The sequence below is a fragment of the Caretta caretta genome, chromosome 18 (assembly GCF_965140235.1).
Source record: "Caretta caretta isolate rCarCar2 chromosome 18, rCarCar1.hap1, whole genome shotgun sequence".
NCBI classification, from domain to species: Eukaryota; Metazoa; Chordata; order Testudines; family Cheloniidae; genus Caretta; species Caretta caretta.
Genome location: NC_134223.1, coordinates 12,705,301 through 12,720,667, shown reverse-complemented (window position 1 = coordinate 12,720,667; position 15,367 = coordinate 12,705,301). Strand labels below are relative to the sequence as shown.

Here is a 15,367-nt window from a genome sequence, read left to right as displayed (position 1 = left end):
TCTAGCCAGCTTTCTACCCACCTTATAGTGCATTCATCCAGCCCATACTTCCTTAACTTGCTGACAAGAATACTGTGGGAGACCGTGTCAAAAGCTTTGCTAAAGTCAAGAAACAATACATCCACTACTTTCCCTTCATCCACAGAACCAGTAATCTCATCATAAAAGGCGATTAGATTAGTCAGGCATGACCTTCCCTTGTGAATCCATGCTGGCTGTTCCTGATCACTTTCCTCTCATGCAAGTGCATCAGGATTGATTCTTTGAGGACCTGCTCCATGATTTTTCCAGGGACTGAGGTGAGGCTGACTGGCCTGTAGTTCCCAGGATCCTCCTTCTTCCCTTTTTTAAAGATTGGCACTACATTAGCCTTTTTCCAGTCATCCGGGACTTCCCCGGTTCGCCACGAGTTTTCAAGATTAAGGCATGGCTCTTCCTGGTGCTACAGCATTATACCCTTTATGCTTTCTTAATTTCACACCATGAATTATTCTCCTCTTACTCCTTAATATTCATTTTATCAAAATTTATTGTATAGGAAAATGACGACATCTAGTGGCTAGTTAAGGTGTATCTGAATCAAGACAAAAAGAAAAGGAGTACTTGTGGCACCTTAGAGACTAACCAATTTATTTGAGCATGAGCTTTCGTGAGCTACAGCTCACTTCATCGGATGCATACCGTGGAAACTGCAGCAGTCTTTATATATACACAGAGAATATGAAACAATACCTCCTCCCACCCCACTGTCCTGCTGGTAATAGCTTATCTAAAGTGATCATCAGGTTGGGCCATTTCCAGCACAAATCCAGGTTTTCTCACCCTCCACCAAAGAGGGGGAGACAAACATGGAAAGACCCTGGCAATGGAAATGGCTAAACGTTGAAGGGATTCGATGAAAAGGGGGGGACAGAACAGAAATATGCAGCATAATAAATGGGGCAGAGAAGGTAAATTGAGTGCTCCTTTTTCCTCTGTCAATATAAGAACGAGGTGACATTCAATGAAACGGTTACAAGCAACCACTATAAAACTGAATTATTTTGATGCAGCTGAATGAACCTGAGGGATCGACTGCCATTGGCTATTATTGAGGCCAAGCGCCCTGTAGATATTTTAAAGGCTTAGACAGCCAGAGAGAGGCCTCGAGGACTTTTACAAAAATGCTTCCTATGCTCCCTTCTCTTCCCCTTCCCATCCGCCCCCACAGCTCCATGGCCCGGCTCCCCCTCAGCTCCCCTCCCACCTTTCTCCTCCACGCCGGGTCAGCGCCGTATCCCGCCCACGGGCGGCCCCGCCCCCCGTGGGCGCTGGGCGGGAGATTTGGGCTCCGCCGGTGGCGCTCGCGCGAGAGCAGGCCGGGCGCGCCATGGAGCCGGAGGGAGAGCGGGAGCGCGAGCGCCTCTTACACACCCAGGTACGGGGTGAGGTGACGCCCGGCCCCGTCCTGGGGGCGCCAGGCCGCCTCTCGCTGTCAGGAGCGGAGGGGAATGGCCGCGCCCCTCTCTTTTATCCCGTGTCTTCCCCCCCAACCCCCACCCCCGTATATACACAGCCCCTGAGGGTGCTCTCCCTTCCCCCAGTCACCCTGGGGCGCTCCTGCCTCCCTTCCTCGCCCAAACCCCTTGGGATAAGAGCTCCCCGCCCCCATTTCCCATCACTTCGGGGTGGCCTCTCCCAGCTCATTCCTTGGGTCATGTTCCTCCACACCCAATGCCCTAACTCTTCTCCCTCTCCCTAACTATTTCTCCCCCCCTCCCCCGCCCCACAACCTGCTTTTAGGAATAGCTCTGTCTGTTTTTCCCCTCCCCATCCATCCCCATGGATGCTATTCCCACCCCTGTTTAGAGAATGAAAAGGAGTACTTGTGGCACCTTAGAGACTAACCAATTTATTTAGCTCATGCTCAAATAAATTGGTTAGTCTCTAAGGTGCCACAAGTACTCCTTTTCTTTTTGCGAATACAGACTAACACGGCTGTTCCTCTGAAACCTGTTTAGAGAATGGAGATTCCCCTGGCGGAGGATTCCTATTTGTGCCTTTGAAAATCTCTGTGCCCTATAAAGTGTCATTAATCCCCTTCTAGAGCTATGGTGTCCCCTCCAGTTCTTTCCCACCCACTTCCAGTGTGGGATATTGCTTTTTTATTGTCTTCCCATGTGTTTCTATGCTGGACTGGGTATGTCCAATAATGTTATGCCAGTATCTGAACTGATACATGACTAGCCTCTTTTGTGCTATAATGCAGTAAATGGTTCTATGTTATATAATTCACAGTATATTTCTGAAAGACCCTAAATGTAAATCAAGTCGCTAAATTGTCAGTTTCGTAATGGAAGAATCAAATTAGAGTCAAATTGTCCAGAGGAAACAAAAAAAGTCCAGCATTTAAATATAAGTACATCTCAACAATATGAGAAGGCCTCAGAGCACCAAAGATGCTGTCCTTTAATTTATGTTTTTAATATTTTTATTTTGCTTTTTCTGGCTCTCTCCCACAAAATTAAGTTGTGGATATTGGACAGAGTATACATCTCCACTCAAATCTTGATTCTTCAGCCACTTGCCACCTGCTGCAGTGCTTAGGGTAATCTCATAGATTCTTCAGAGTAGCAAGCTCTACATAAGCATATAAGGCCCAGATCCTCAGAGGTATTTAGGCTCCTAACATCAATTGAAGTAACTGAAAGTTAGGAGCCTAAATACCTTTGAGGATCTAGGCCTAAGTATTTGTCAGATGGATCAGGCTTTAAGGACGTCCTTCTGAAGTTAATGGGAGATAAAGATGCTAAGCATCTCCCTGGATCAGGCCCATAAATAGGATTTACTTTTGTATACACATGCACAGTACAAATGAGATCAATTGTACAAAGGTGGTCTGAGCTCATTGTAAACTTAAAAAAAAAAAGTGTTGGTTTCAAACCTAAGTAAACAGAAACCCATTGTAGGTAATTTGTAATGGAAAAGCAAAGGGCAAGGTATCATTGATGCTGTGATTTGATCAAACATTCATTACTTGAATATTTTAATAATAAATATTAATAATTTGTTTTAAAGTCTTTGCTATCCTTAAGGGACATAGACCTTTCCCAATATATTTTATATTGACTCTGTTGTCCTTTCCCATCTTGTTTTTTTCCAATTTAATTTAGACTGTAACCCTTAAGGGTAAGGGAATCCATTTTTGTCTGTATTTTAAAGCATCATATCCACTTATGGGACTACACGCTTCATAAATGTGCTGTCGCAATAATTTTGTTCTGTATTGTTAAACAATGATGTATGTTTTATCTTTTCAGTCAGTGAATGTTTCTTTATAATTTACTTGAGAGGTGGTGTATTGGTATGTAAAGTCAACTGTGTAATTGTTTTGGATTGTTTCAGAGGCTAAAGGCTGCAGTTCACTACACTGTTGGTTGTCTGTGCCAAGAAGTTGCAGAAGACAAAGGCATTCCGTTCAGCAAACAAACCATTGCAGCTATTTCAGAGATCACCTTCAGGCAATGTGGTATGTCCATACATATCTATATTTGTACACAGGAACAATCAGTGGAGATGAAGTGCTTTTTAAAAAATAGAACTGGAATTAGACTGTGTCTTGGGTCACTTTTAAAGAGTACAAGAAATATTAACTTTATTTTCCTGGCATGAAGGGGTACTTAACACAAGGTTTATGAAACCTCAGATATGGTCTCATATATGCAAGAAATTGGCCCACATTAAGAAACTGGTCTCAAGAATGTGTATTGATAATGGTTCCAGATAACATGGTTGTTTTGGCTGATGCCTGATAGCGCAAAGCAGAGAGAGCCTTTTCGGACTGCGGGGTTGAGTCTTGCCTTTCTTATTGTATGTGCAGCTATTCAATCTCTTGAAATAGTGTTTTCTGCACTTCATTTTTTTTTTTTTTTTTGTAAATTGAAAATGCTTCAGGTGGTTCTGCATGATAACTGCTATATAAACTTTTGGGCCATCTGAGGAGCTTATGCTTGCTTAGCATTTCTCTGACCTGGGTTTACTTACCAAGTCAGCTTATTGTTCATAATCTCCCCTTAACTAGAAATTATCATGTATAATGGTCCAGAAGCCTTCACTGCTATTTTATATCTAGTCTTTGAAATAAATAAATGCAATTAATGGAATGTGTTGTTTTTGTTTGTTTGTTTTTTTAAAACAAGGCCATGGCTACTTTGTATGCACAGTACTTCTTGTAACAGTTGGGTATTAGCCCCAAAAGGTGTCATTTTCTCCCTAGGTACAACTTCTGCCATAGAGCCACAATGTGGACTGGGCCTCTCCAGCCGTGTCACATGAAATCATAAGAATGTTTAGCACTGATAGAGGTTTATAAACATTAATCACTTGAGATTAGCCAGAGGTGTTTGGCCAATGTAGATGGCTTACGGGTCTAATATTCAAGTATGTAATCCTTGAACTCATGGGACCACAGTTTCAAATTCTAGCAGAACAACGCAACCCATCATACTTCCAAGGTAGATAAGTTGAGTATAATGCTGTTTGTGTCTTTCAGACTGAGGCCTTAAAAATGTGAGGTCGTTTTTGCTCTGCATGGATGTAAAAGGTCCCAGGGCAATGTCTGTAAGAGCAGAAGTTTATTGTTATTATATAATCATACACAGAAACTTGCCCTGGTGTCCCTATCCAAAAATATCCATCACCTCCCCGCACCGTTGTGCATCATATTTTACACTGCTGTTTGCATGGGTGCTGCCCTTTATACCTAAGGATGGTGACCTTACAAGCAACAATGCTAAATGTATTTTCTGAAATGCTTTGAGTCAAATGGTGTTTTGTACATGAGACATTATTGGCCACAATAATTGCTATAGAAATGAAATAGATTTAATCTTGTTGACTTTAGGAAGTGTTTTAACTGTATGAAATGTATTTTTAAAATTTGTCTTTCAGAAAATTTTGCAAAAGACCTTGAAATGTTCGCAAGGTAGGTACAGCAAGAACACTTAATCCTTACAAAGTCTTGGTTTTTTGCTCTCACTCGGTGATATATTTGGATACAGAATGACATCTCTTTCCTTTTCCCCCTATCCCATTGTATTTGAGAGCGCCTATACTTTCTGCATTTTTCAAGGGGCCCAGCCTGCTTTTCATTTGGTGGGTGATTGTGAGGTTAGGTAACAGATACTGAAGCCATTCTGAATTAGAATGTAGCTTTTATTCAGTGCTCATTGTTTGGTTGGGGTCAAGAGTGTCATATTTTTTTCATCTGAGTGGACTGTCTGTATTGGTAATGTTGATTCAAAACTGTCAGGGCATTTTCCAAAGTTTGCTGAGTGCTTGACTCAGAAACTGTTTAATGGATGTGAGTCGTGTCTTAAGGACTCTGGATAGTACTGTGGCTTGTTTCCCCCTCCTATCCGTTTGTCTCAGAATTGCTTTGTCAGTTTGTACCAAGGAAGGAAAAAAACATACACAATACAAAATAAATAAATTACCTAGAGAATTATAAAGCCCTTGTATTGAAACTTGCTTCCTGAGTGTAGTCTTGTGTGTGAATTGTGTTCTCTCTAATGTAATTGCATGCAGATGTCTGGATAAATACAGCACTGTAACCACAGTCAGAGGTTATCATTTTGCTGTGCTTGTTAGCATTAGTCGTGCTTCTCGAAGAACGGATTAATAGTAGTTGGTTTTACACTTGTAAAACTTCTGTTGTGTGATGTGCCTGTGATTTGTACTCATCTGTTCAATTAGAACTGTGGGTAACAGAAAATTATTGTTATTGAAAGTTTTTATGAAACCACTTGAATGACTGAGGACTGTAGAGGCTGAAGCTTTTCAGTGTACCAACAAGTCAGGTTTGATGCCAACAGTCCTTCCTCCCCATTGTATTATTTCTGTATGCAAAACCCCTGTCGATTTAAAATCTCTGTTTTGGGTCATCTGTGTATTTGCTTTAAATGGATGGGTATCTAACTCTACTCTTATAACGTGAAGTGCCCAAGCATCCTTGTATCTCTGCTCTCTCAACATCCCTTCATTTATTGCCACTCGTCCGCTTGTACAAAGCCCTACTGCTAAAATTGCCTTCCTTTCCCAGTTCTTGGTACTGTGTCATTCCCCTCTTTGAATCCCACATCTTTGAAATCAAGTTCAAGCTTGTTGTCCCCTGAATCAAGACCTTGCACAACTTCACCCCATCTACATCTTTACTCTCATTGCTCTTCCAAGGCTTCTTTCCTAAACACCCCCTGCAGCCTCCTCACTCTTGTCTTACACCTTGTTCTGTGCTACTTGGGACATCTCTTTCAGAATTGCTTTCTCCTGGCCTCTCTTTCCTCTCAAGAGGCCTTCCCCTCCCGATGTTACATCATCTGCTTGTGTGGCTGCCTGCCAGCACATTTCTTCCTCTGGGTCACTGGAAGGGTTTATTTTTTTTCAAGTGATAGCTTTAAATCAGTGTCTTTAGATGACAGGGAAATGCATTATCATCTAAATGAGTGGGACTAGATGACTCACAAGCTCTGAACGCTTAGCAGTATGGGGGTGTCTTATCCGGCTGAACTAGAGAGCTTAAAGTAGTGCTGGGGATTCAGTAGGTGGCACTCTGAGTCAAAACTAACCCAGTAACGTAAGATGGTGTCAGAGGGAGCTGTGTTGTTTGAGGTGCCAGTTTTCAGTTATTCATAGATATTAAGGTCAGAAAGGACCATTATGATCATCTAGTCTGACCTCCTGCACGACGCAGGCCATAGAATCTCACCCACCCACTCCTATGAAAAACCTCTCACCTATGTCTGAGCTACTGAAGTCCTCAAATCATGGTTTAAAGACTTCAAGGAGCGAAGAATCTTCCAGCAAGTGACCCGTGCCCCACCCTGAGCATATGGGCAAGGTTCACCAGCCAGATACCCAGGAAAGAATTTTCTGTGGTAACTCAGATCCCACCCTATCTAACATCCCATCGGGCCTATTTACCATTTAAAGATCAATTAATTGCCAAAATCATGTTCTATATAGGTTCTTCTATGGCCGTCATCACCGTAGAATCTGAGCACCTTCCATTAAATCATTAAGATGTGTGACTAACATCTGTCATGTGTGGTTCATTTTCTCTAATTCTCTTCCTAGAGAGGAAATTATGTGTAATGTTTGGGTAGATTTTTTTTTTTTTTTGCTACTCTGTTTGTGCTAGAGAAGGCTAGCTGAAGAAATGTGCCTTGCTCTTGAAGTGGATGGTGGTGTGACAGGATGGGATGTCTGTCAGATTATGAACTTATTTCACATTATGTGTGGAAATATTGGGCACTGTGACTGCACAATCCTGGAAATGCTCACTGCCTGGGAAAGGTGTTTAATATCTCATTGAAGGACTGAAAAGTCATCAAGACTGCGATCTAAGGCTGCCGATTTTCATTGTCTCAACTACTGGCACACCCCCATGGAACAGTGGCCTCTCTACATAGGGGCCCACAAGAAAGGGGCAAAGTTGACTCCCAGATCTGGAGCTTCTCAGTGCGAGTATGTGGCAGAGAGATGGAGGTGCTATTTAAGAGCAAGGTCCTTCTCTGTGCAGGGGGGCCGACTGTCACAGTGTGTAACAAAGACTTGCAGGAAGAGTGAGATCAGAGCATGGGAGGGTGTGTCTCAGCACTTTTTGTTGTTTTCCAGGATCTGGGACTCTCGAGTGCCTTAAGAGAAAAATTTCTGTGGTTAAGAACTTCCTTTCTGAATCTGTGTTCCTTGCTTTCCTATTATGTTGTCTCCAAAGGGGGTAAACTGAAAGCCAGAATTCCCACAGGAACTCTCAGGGTGCATGTGTGAGTGACTGGGAGGCTTAGGAAATCTAAGCCACTGGTTTCAGGGTCTAGGCAGCTGTATTATAGCATCCCAAGGAAGGATGTCAGCAGGTCACACCCCTAAACTCAGACCTATAGACCCAGAGTTAGAAATAGTGACTAGCTAGGACCCAGACATAGGCAACTGGAAATGGTAGAAAATGTTTCTCATAGATGCTGTTTTGTGAGAGCTTAGCATCAGCGAGGACTCAAGAGCCGTCCTAAACAATGGACTGAATTGTCCAGTTATGGGTTGTGTACCTTCAACCAAAGGAGACTGCACCATAACTGCAAATTCCTCAAAGTGTTTTCCTCTTCCCACCAGCATCACCTTAGTCTTGCTTGGGTTCAGCTTGAACCAGCTTCTGTTCGTCCATGAGCTGATTTAATCAAAGCCCTGGGCCATCTTAGCAGTGGTGGTACAGTCACATGTGGTGAAGGAGAAGTAGAGCCATGTGTCATCTGCGTATTGCTGGCGCAGGAGTCTGTCATCTTACCAGTTCTCATTATGGCTAAAAGGTGAATAGGACTGGCAACATAATTGATCCTTGTGGAATTCTGCACATGAGGGATCTGGTTCAGAGGTACAGTTTTCCATCACTATTTTTTGGATATGTTCCTCAAGGAAGGACTTTAAAACCATTTTAACATGTTCCATGGACACTGCCACCTTTTTCAGGTGAGGACATGGGAGTTTATCTCAAGAACAGCAGAGCTTTAGGAGACTGCTTGGGTTCAAACAACTGTGGCTTAGAGCAGGATCTGTGAGTCCGGACCACTTGCGTTTGTTCCCAATTCTGAAATTGATTCACTATGTGAGTCTTAGACAAGTGGCTGGAACGCTTGATGCCTGTTTTCCTCATCAATTTAACTTGTAAGATCTTGTGTGGCAGGGACTGTTTCTTTTTAAGTCTTCTGTGAAATGCTTAGCACCCTAAGGGGCGTTGCAAAATTGGGATAATATCCATATTTGTAAAGAGCGTTGAGACCCTTGGATAAAAAGAAAGGTGCTGTCTAAATTATCACTTATTATCATAAATAAGAGTGGCTGGGGACTCTTGCTGATCTATCTCATTCTAAGATGGTCAGACACAGGTGAGAGAGCTCATGGTTAGGTGTACAGACTTTTTTACTTAGTGTTTTTTAACACCCCTTTGCTACAGATCTCAGCAAACATACTGCAAACTGGTTGTTTTTTTAATTTCATGCAGGCATGGAAAACGAACTGTAATCAATTCAGAAGATGTGAAGCTTTTGGCCAGGAGGAGCAACTCTTTGGTGAGATTAACACATTTCCCTCCCTCCATTTTATTCCTAATAAATTACACGAGTATTCCCAAGAGCATCTGCATAAAAAACAGGTGGTGAAATTATTAACACCTGCTTTTAAATTATAACCCAGAAAAAGATATGGATAGTGGGGTGGCAAGACCAATCTCCGAACCAGCATCCTTGGTGATCAGTTTGATTGTTTTTGTATCCTGCTCTAGTGTTTGACATTTCTTCCTCAGTATAGTAGCACAGATCTGATTACAGCTGGAGCAGCAGCCGTGTTCTAGATACAGCAAAGCTGCTGAGGCTCCTGGTGCAGAACATAACCTCCAATGAACATGTTACAATATCTTCAGACTTGGAAAGAGATTCTTTTGTTTTTCCTGTCATGTTTTTGAGTTTCGGGTCAGGGAAATCTCATCAAAGCTGCTAAATGACCTAACACATTAGTAAAGTGGAGATTATTCTTCCCAGATTTCTGTAAATATTCTGTCATATGATGGCCTATATGAGATCCGATGTGCATTCCGCATAATTTAGCTGTTACATGTAACAGCTATCCTGGTAAGCATCTAAACGTCATCAGGAAGAGAACATAAATCCTGCACATTGGAACAAGTATTTGTTAAGCACCAACATTGTGTTTGGCACTGCACAGAAACCAGAGACCTTGTTCTGAGGAGTTTACTATCTAAACAGATACTTCTGTGCAACCTTGTACACTTCTCTGCAAACGTGCCTCAGCTGCTAATTTTAGCCTTATCTGGGTAATTTTTTCTTTCCATGTGGGACATGTGACACAAGCCCATCTCAGAAGAATTGGTGAGGACTGGAGCTTTATTTTATATCCTAACTACCAGATGCAGTATAACTTAATTGGATGTGGAGTGTCTGTGAGGAGAAACAAGATTATTGTGCTGTCTCCATACTGGAACCACAACTGTGCTAGCTACAAATCTGTGTAAACATAGCTGTAACTAACTGTGAGCTAGTAAGGGAACAGGGTACAGCATCGAAGCCAAGGCACTGATCCAGCACTGGGATCTCAGTTCTCTAGGATGTTTCTACAGAAAATCCAAATAAAAATGAAGGTTTTAGTCAAAAAATAGGACAGCTGGTGCCTGGCCCTACTGGTGAGTGGAATGTTTCTGTCTGTAGACAGGAAGTTGGCCAGTTTTTTTTCTTAGGGTGCGTGAACAGGCAGATCATTGATTAATTCTCTGTTGTTAGCTAATCCCCAGCAGATGACTGATTAATAATTCTCTGTTGTTAGCTAAGGTATATCACCCAGAAGAGTGAAGAGCTTGCATTGAATAATCTGGAACAAAAGGAGAGGAAGAAAAAGAAGTCCAGCGCAGCAAAAGGAAGACGAACCTCTGATGAGCAGGTGGAGGCTGCTATGGCTGAGAGTGAGGATTCCAACATGGGATGATCTTCCTCTCAAACCACTTCTTTGCTTGCAATCTGCTTTGAAACATGGAGCAGTAAGGATCCAATACTATCCTAGGGAAACAACTGCAGCCTATTTGTATGGGAACTCCATTGGGAGTTGCCTTTGTGGGGTAGCTACAGCATTGAGTCCTTAGGTTTTAGGTGAACACGATTAATGTTTTAGTTCCATCTGCAAAAACAGGCATCAACACCAAAAGCTTTTTAGAGGTCATCAAAGGAAGGCTTACAAAGACAAGTATTGCCATATTTTCATGTTTTTCTATTTATATTTCCCAAAAGAGAATTTATTATTGAGTGCTTGAAACTCTAAAGCAAGGTATCCTTTGCCTAGCCACATAAAAGAATCTAGAGTGTGAAGGACGCTTTCTGGCAATCCTCCATGTCATTTGTGGTTGGCTTCTTCAAATTGCTAGTCTGAATTGTGATACTCCACACTTGTTGGTTGCTACTTTGCTGAAGTGTATAAACATTTTTCAGCCATAACTCATGCTTGTCATTCTTTTTGGCTATTAAAGTAGATTTTCCTGCATCATTTTCCCAAGTGAAATTACTTGTGTGCAACACTCTTATTTTAATTAGAATGAACAAGCTGTACTTCAAGCCCTTGTGTTTAGATGAAACAGAAGATACTGACAACATATCCTAAGATTAGTTCATCTCCTCTGCTGCTGCCAGACCTTCTGGCTAAAGTCAAATGTAGCATTGGATTACTATTGGATGTGTCCTCAACCTTCTTTACTGGTGGACCTATGATTCAGGGTCATTTCTAAATAATTATTCTGATTCTAATATATAGGGGGATGAGACTGGCCTCTTTAGTAGCTTCTTTTTTGCCCTTTTCTGAACTTAGACTTATCTTGTGCCGCTCACTCATCCTGAGCTGTCCCAGTTAGCACTCTGCCTTATGGACTTTCTCAGCTCAATGAACCTGTGTCTATTTGAACATGTGATGCAGTTGCAAAAAAGATTAATATCATTCTGGGGCATATTAAGATGAATGTCATATGTAAGACCTGGGAGGTAATTGTCCCATTCTGCTTACCCCTGGTGAGGCCTCAGCTGGATAACTTGTCTAATTCTCAAAAAGAAAAGGAGTACTTGTGGCACCTTAGAGACTAACCAATTTATTTGAGCATGAGCTTTCGTGAGCTACGGCTCACTTCATCGGATGCTCATGCTCAAATAAATTGGTTAGTCTCTAAGGTGCCACAAGTACTCCTTTTCTTTTTGCGAATACAGACTAACACGGCTGTTACTCTGAAACTTGTCTAATTCTGCGTGCCACACTCTGTGCCCCTCTGCTCTAGCTAAGACTGAGTGTGGAGCTTCCATACAAGTTTTGTTCCTCAAAGGTCCCTACAGTCCCCAGTGAACTTCGAAATAGCAGCTTTGAAATAGCAGCTCTTCTGAGCTTCAGTGCTGCTTCCAAAGCAACCAGCAGGGGATCGTTATCTAGCTGAGTGTGACACCTCCATAGCATTGTCACCTTCAGAGGGGCTGGGAAATGGGGGTTATGTCTGAAAATTAAACTGGAGTCTCTGGAGTCATGATGGTGCAGAGCACTACCCACTACACCAGCCAACCAGATCAGAAATATTTGGAATTCTGAAACATGTGGCTGACTGGGCTGATTATGACCCCAAAACCCTGGTGTTATATCCTTAAGAACATTTGTGCCATTGACGTTGTTCAGTCTTTTCGTCATTTTGGGCCCTCATGCTACTCCATGTGATATTTAATTTATTCACTTTTTTAATCAGATTACTTATTTAGCCATTCTGGGGAAGAGGCTATAAAATAAAGTCCAGAGAAGTATCTAATGTTGAGGTTGATCTGCCTTTTGATACTGTCTGCTCCACAGAATTTCTGGTGCTGTGTGAATTTGATCCTATATGAGCTGTGGAAGGCTTCAGCTGTTGAATTTTTGGGTGGAATTGACTCCATGAGGAGTGAGTCTCTTTAAACTACTATTTCAGACTGCACTCAGCATGGAGTTGTCTTTAACTGCTTCTTAGCATTATAGCAACTGAGACAGTGTTGCCAACACCTGTGATATTTGGTGTTTTTCATAAAACCTGAGCTCCTGGAGTGAAGTGATTTCATAAGAATCTCTGCTTTCATTTAAAAAAAAGTTTCTAGCTCTCATAGTTTTGGAAAAAAGCTTGAAAATATGACTAAGTTTACCCTAAAGGCTCAGAAACTAGAAGGCAAATATAAAGAACCCCAAATCTGTTTTTAAAAAATAAACATGACTCATGATTTTTGAAGGTTCAGGGTTGGCAAGACTGCAGAGACAGGATAATATTTTTAGAATTAGGATCTAAAAGTAGCATAGCAAAGACTATTGATTAGAGAGGGGCATCAGATTCAGGATTTCTAAAATCCATTCCCAGTTCTGATATTGTCTTGCCATGTGATTCTGTGCAACTTTTTTCAGCTTTAGTTTTACCATATCTAGAAAGGGGATGATCATCTGTCATTATAGGAATGAGCACAGAATTTAAGAGCCAGGAATGACTGAGTATTATTTCCTTCCCTAATGTTACTCTCCCGTCTACATTAAAGAATTAACTTGGGGGAAGGTGGAGGGAGGAGAATAGACCCATGCTGATTAGTGTTCTGAACTATTGCACACTAGCACTCTTCTAAACAGTTTCAGTGGCAGTGTTCTCTGGGTACATCTCCCACAGTTCCTGGCAAGGCCCACAGAAGACACAGATTCTGAAAAAGCTGTAGTGCCCTCTGTGACAGTAGGTGGAAGACTACGGGTACTATTTTAGTGCCATCCACACTAGCACTTACACTGTGCAGATTAAACTGGTGTTTAGTTCTGCTGAAGGCAAGCCTAATCAAAACAGCTATATTTAATAGGCATGTAAACCATTTGGAGGACTAGTGTATGACATTAAACATGTTGGGGGTCCAGTCATAGCACAGACATTTTCTCTACTGTAGATAAAGCCCTAGAGGCCCTGGGTCCCCAGAGTATACCCCTCTTATAATGACCTGGGAGGGAGAAATAATTCATTCTGCACAGCTGCCCTCCCTGCAAACTCCTGCACTCTGGGCCGACTGAGGCAGAAGTTTAACCCTTTCCTTGCCAACTGCTGGACAGAGCCTATACACCTCATGACTGGTGGCAGCTATTTAGTTAATATTGGTAAATCTCTTTCAAATGCAAAGTATACGATTTAAATATGTTGGATACATTCACAAACCAAAAGACCCGTATGCCTTCAGTTCTGCTTCTAGCTCCAAATTATTGCTAGGACTCCTTAATCCAAATTATACTCAGTCTGTCAAAGGTTCCAACTATTGCTGTGTTGGGGTGTAGGAAAGAAATTGAGTGAGCCTCATATGCTCCCCCAAAGAACTTCAGGCAGATCCAAACTGCATCCTTCCCCCTTTAGATGCTCTCAGTGGATCCCTAGCATTTCAAGATTTCATTCCAGCTGCCTGTTAACATCTTCTTCAAAGAACTGTTGTGATGCTACTGCTCACTTCTGTGAAGGGAATGGAAGCCTTTGAAAGTGATATAACTACACTTCACAGCACTAAGAGAAAAAACACCTCAGTTGTTTAATTGTAAGTGATCTCAAACTTGTTTTAAACAAAGCAAGGCTTCTCTGACAGACCCTCCAGCAGAGCTGTAGCCATTCCCAAGGTTTCTGCTCCCTTTGAAGAGGGTTGATGTTAGGGGGCTTATTCCTTCACCCACTTACTTCCCTTGTCCTTCTCGCATGAACAGAGAGCAACAATACCCGAAGTCCAAAGGTGCAAACAATTCGATGTTTATTGGGGTGAACTTCCAACAAGCATGATTCCAGTTTCCTTTCTTAGTATCCTCCTTCCCAGTTCTGACACCACAGAGCCTTACACCTGTGTCCCTGTTCACATTCCTGCCCTTAGCCAAACATGATTCCAATTTCCCCACCCCCATTCCCTGTTCCCATTTCCCCCACTCACACCCCCCCACTTCCTGATTGACTGCAGACTATATAGTAAAACTTGAAAAAAGAAAAGGAGTACTTGTGGTACCTTAGAGACTAACCAATTTATTTGAGCATGAGCTTTCGTGAGCTACAGCTCACTTCATCGGATGCATAGGATGAAGTGAGCTGTAGCTCACGAAAGCTCATGCTCAAATAAATTGGTTAGTCTCTAAGGTGCCACAAGTACTCCTTTTCTTTTTGCGAATACAGACTAACACGGCTGTTACTCTGAAACCAGTAAAACTTGAGTTCGGCTTAGCTATACCTTAACCAATCATTTTCCTGAAATTTAACTAACCAATCCTAACATACTGTAACATGATTATGTAACCAATTATAACCCACCACCTTAATTAGTTTACACCCAGCAAAATTAATTACACAGCAGACAGAAACAATCACAGAACCATCAGAGATTATATGGACAAACAATAGCAGAGTGGGAACTATAATGACAAAACAATACAGAAGTGAGGATTTCACATCCCAGCTATTGATAAGTGAGTTCTTGCCAGACAGGATGCTATCAAACTAAGTTTCCTTTTACATTTTCTAGGCACTTCCCTTTCTCTGGAGGTGATAGGCATTATCAGGACAGGATTGTATTCCTAACAACCCAATAGCACCTTCTTTCAATGTGACTAGTTTGGAATGTGAGGATGTGACAGGTCACTTCCCAGTTTATGGCTGCCTCTGTTGCTTAGCCAAAGGTCTTAGCCTAAGAACAGGGCCTCAGACTGTCACAGTAAGAGAAGGCCCTTACACCGGCAGGCAGTGATTTTGATTCTTTTCAGAGGAACAGCCGTCTCACCTTAGAGACTAACTCAAATAAAT

General features: G+C 42.0%; 1 protein-coding gene across 1 annotated transcript; it reads left to right on the top strand.

The window, feature by feature from the left end:
• The first annotated feature begins 1,261 nt into the window (after nt 1–1,261).
• CENPS (centromere protein S) lies at nt 1,262–11,070 on the top strand. The gene is made up of 5 exons (XM_048825063.2): nt 1,262–1,417; nt 3,385–3,508; nt 4,930–4,963; nt 9,029–9,095; nt 10,363–11,070. The coding sequence occupies exons 1-5, from the start codon at nt 1,370–1,372 to the stop codon at nt 10,519–10,521; spliced, it is 432 nt and encodes a 143-aa protein (XP_048681020.1). The 5' UTR covers nt 1,262–1,369; the 3' UTR covers nt 10,522–11,070.
• Nucleotides 11,071–15,367: the final 4,297 nt, after the last annotated feature.

Coding starts and splice junctions, on each gene's coding strand:
- CENPS (XM_048825063.2), top strand. CDS start 1,370: ATGGAGCCGGAGGGAGAGCGGGAGCGCGAGCGCCTCTTACACACCCAG. Junction 3,509..4,929: donor GATCACCTTCAGGCAATGTG/GTATGTCCATAC, acceptor TTTGTCTTTCAG/AAAATTTTGCAAAAGACCTT. Junction 4,964..9,028: donor GACCTTGAAATGTTCGCAAG/GTAGGTACAGCA, acceptor AATTTCATGCAG/GCATGGAAAACGAACTGTAA.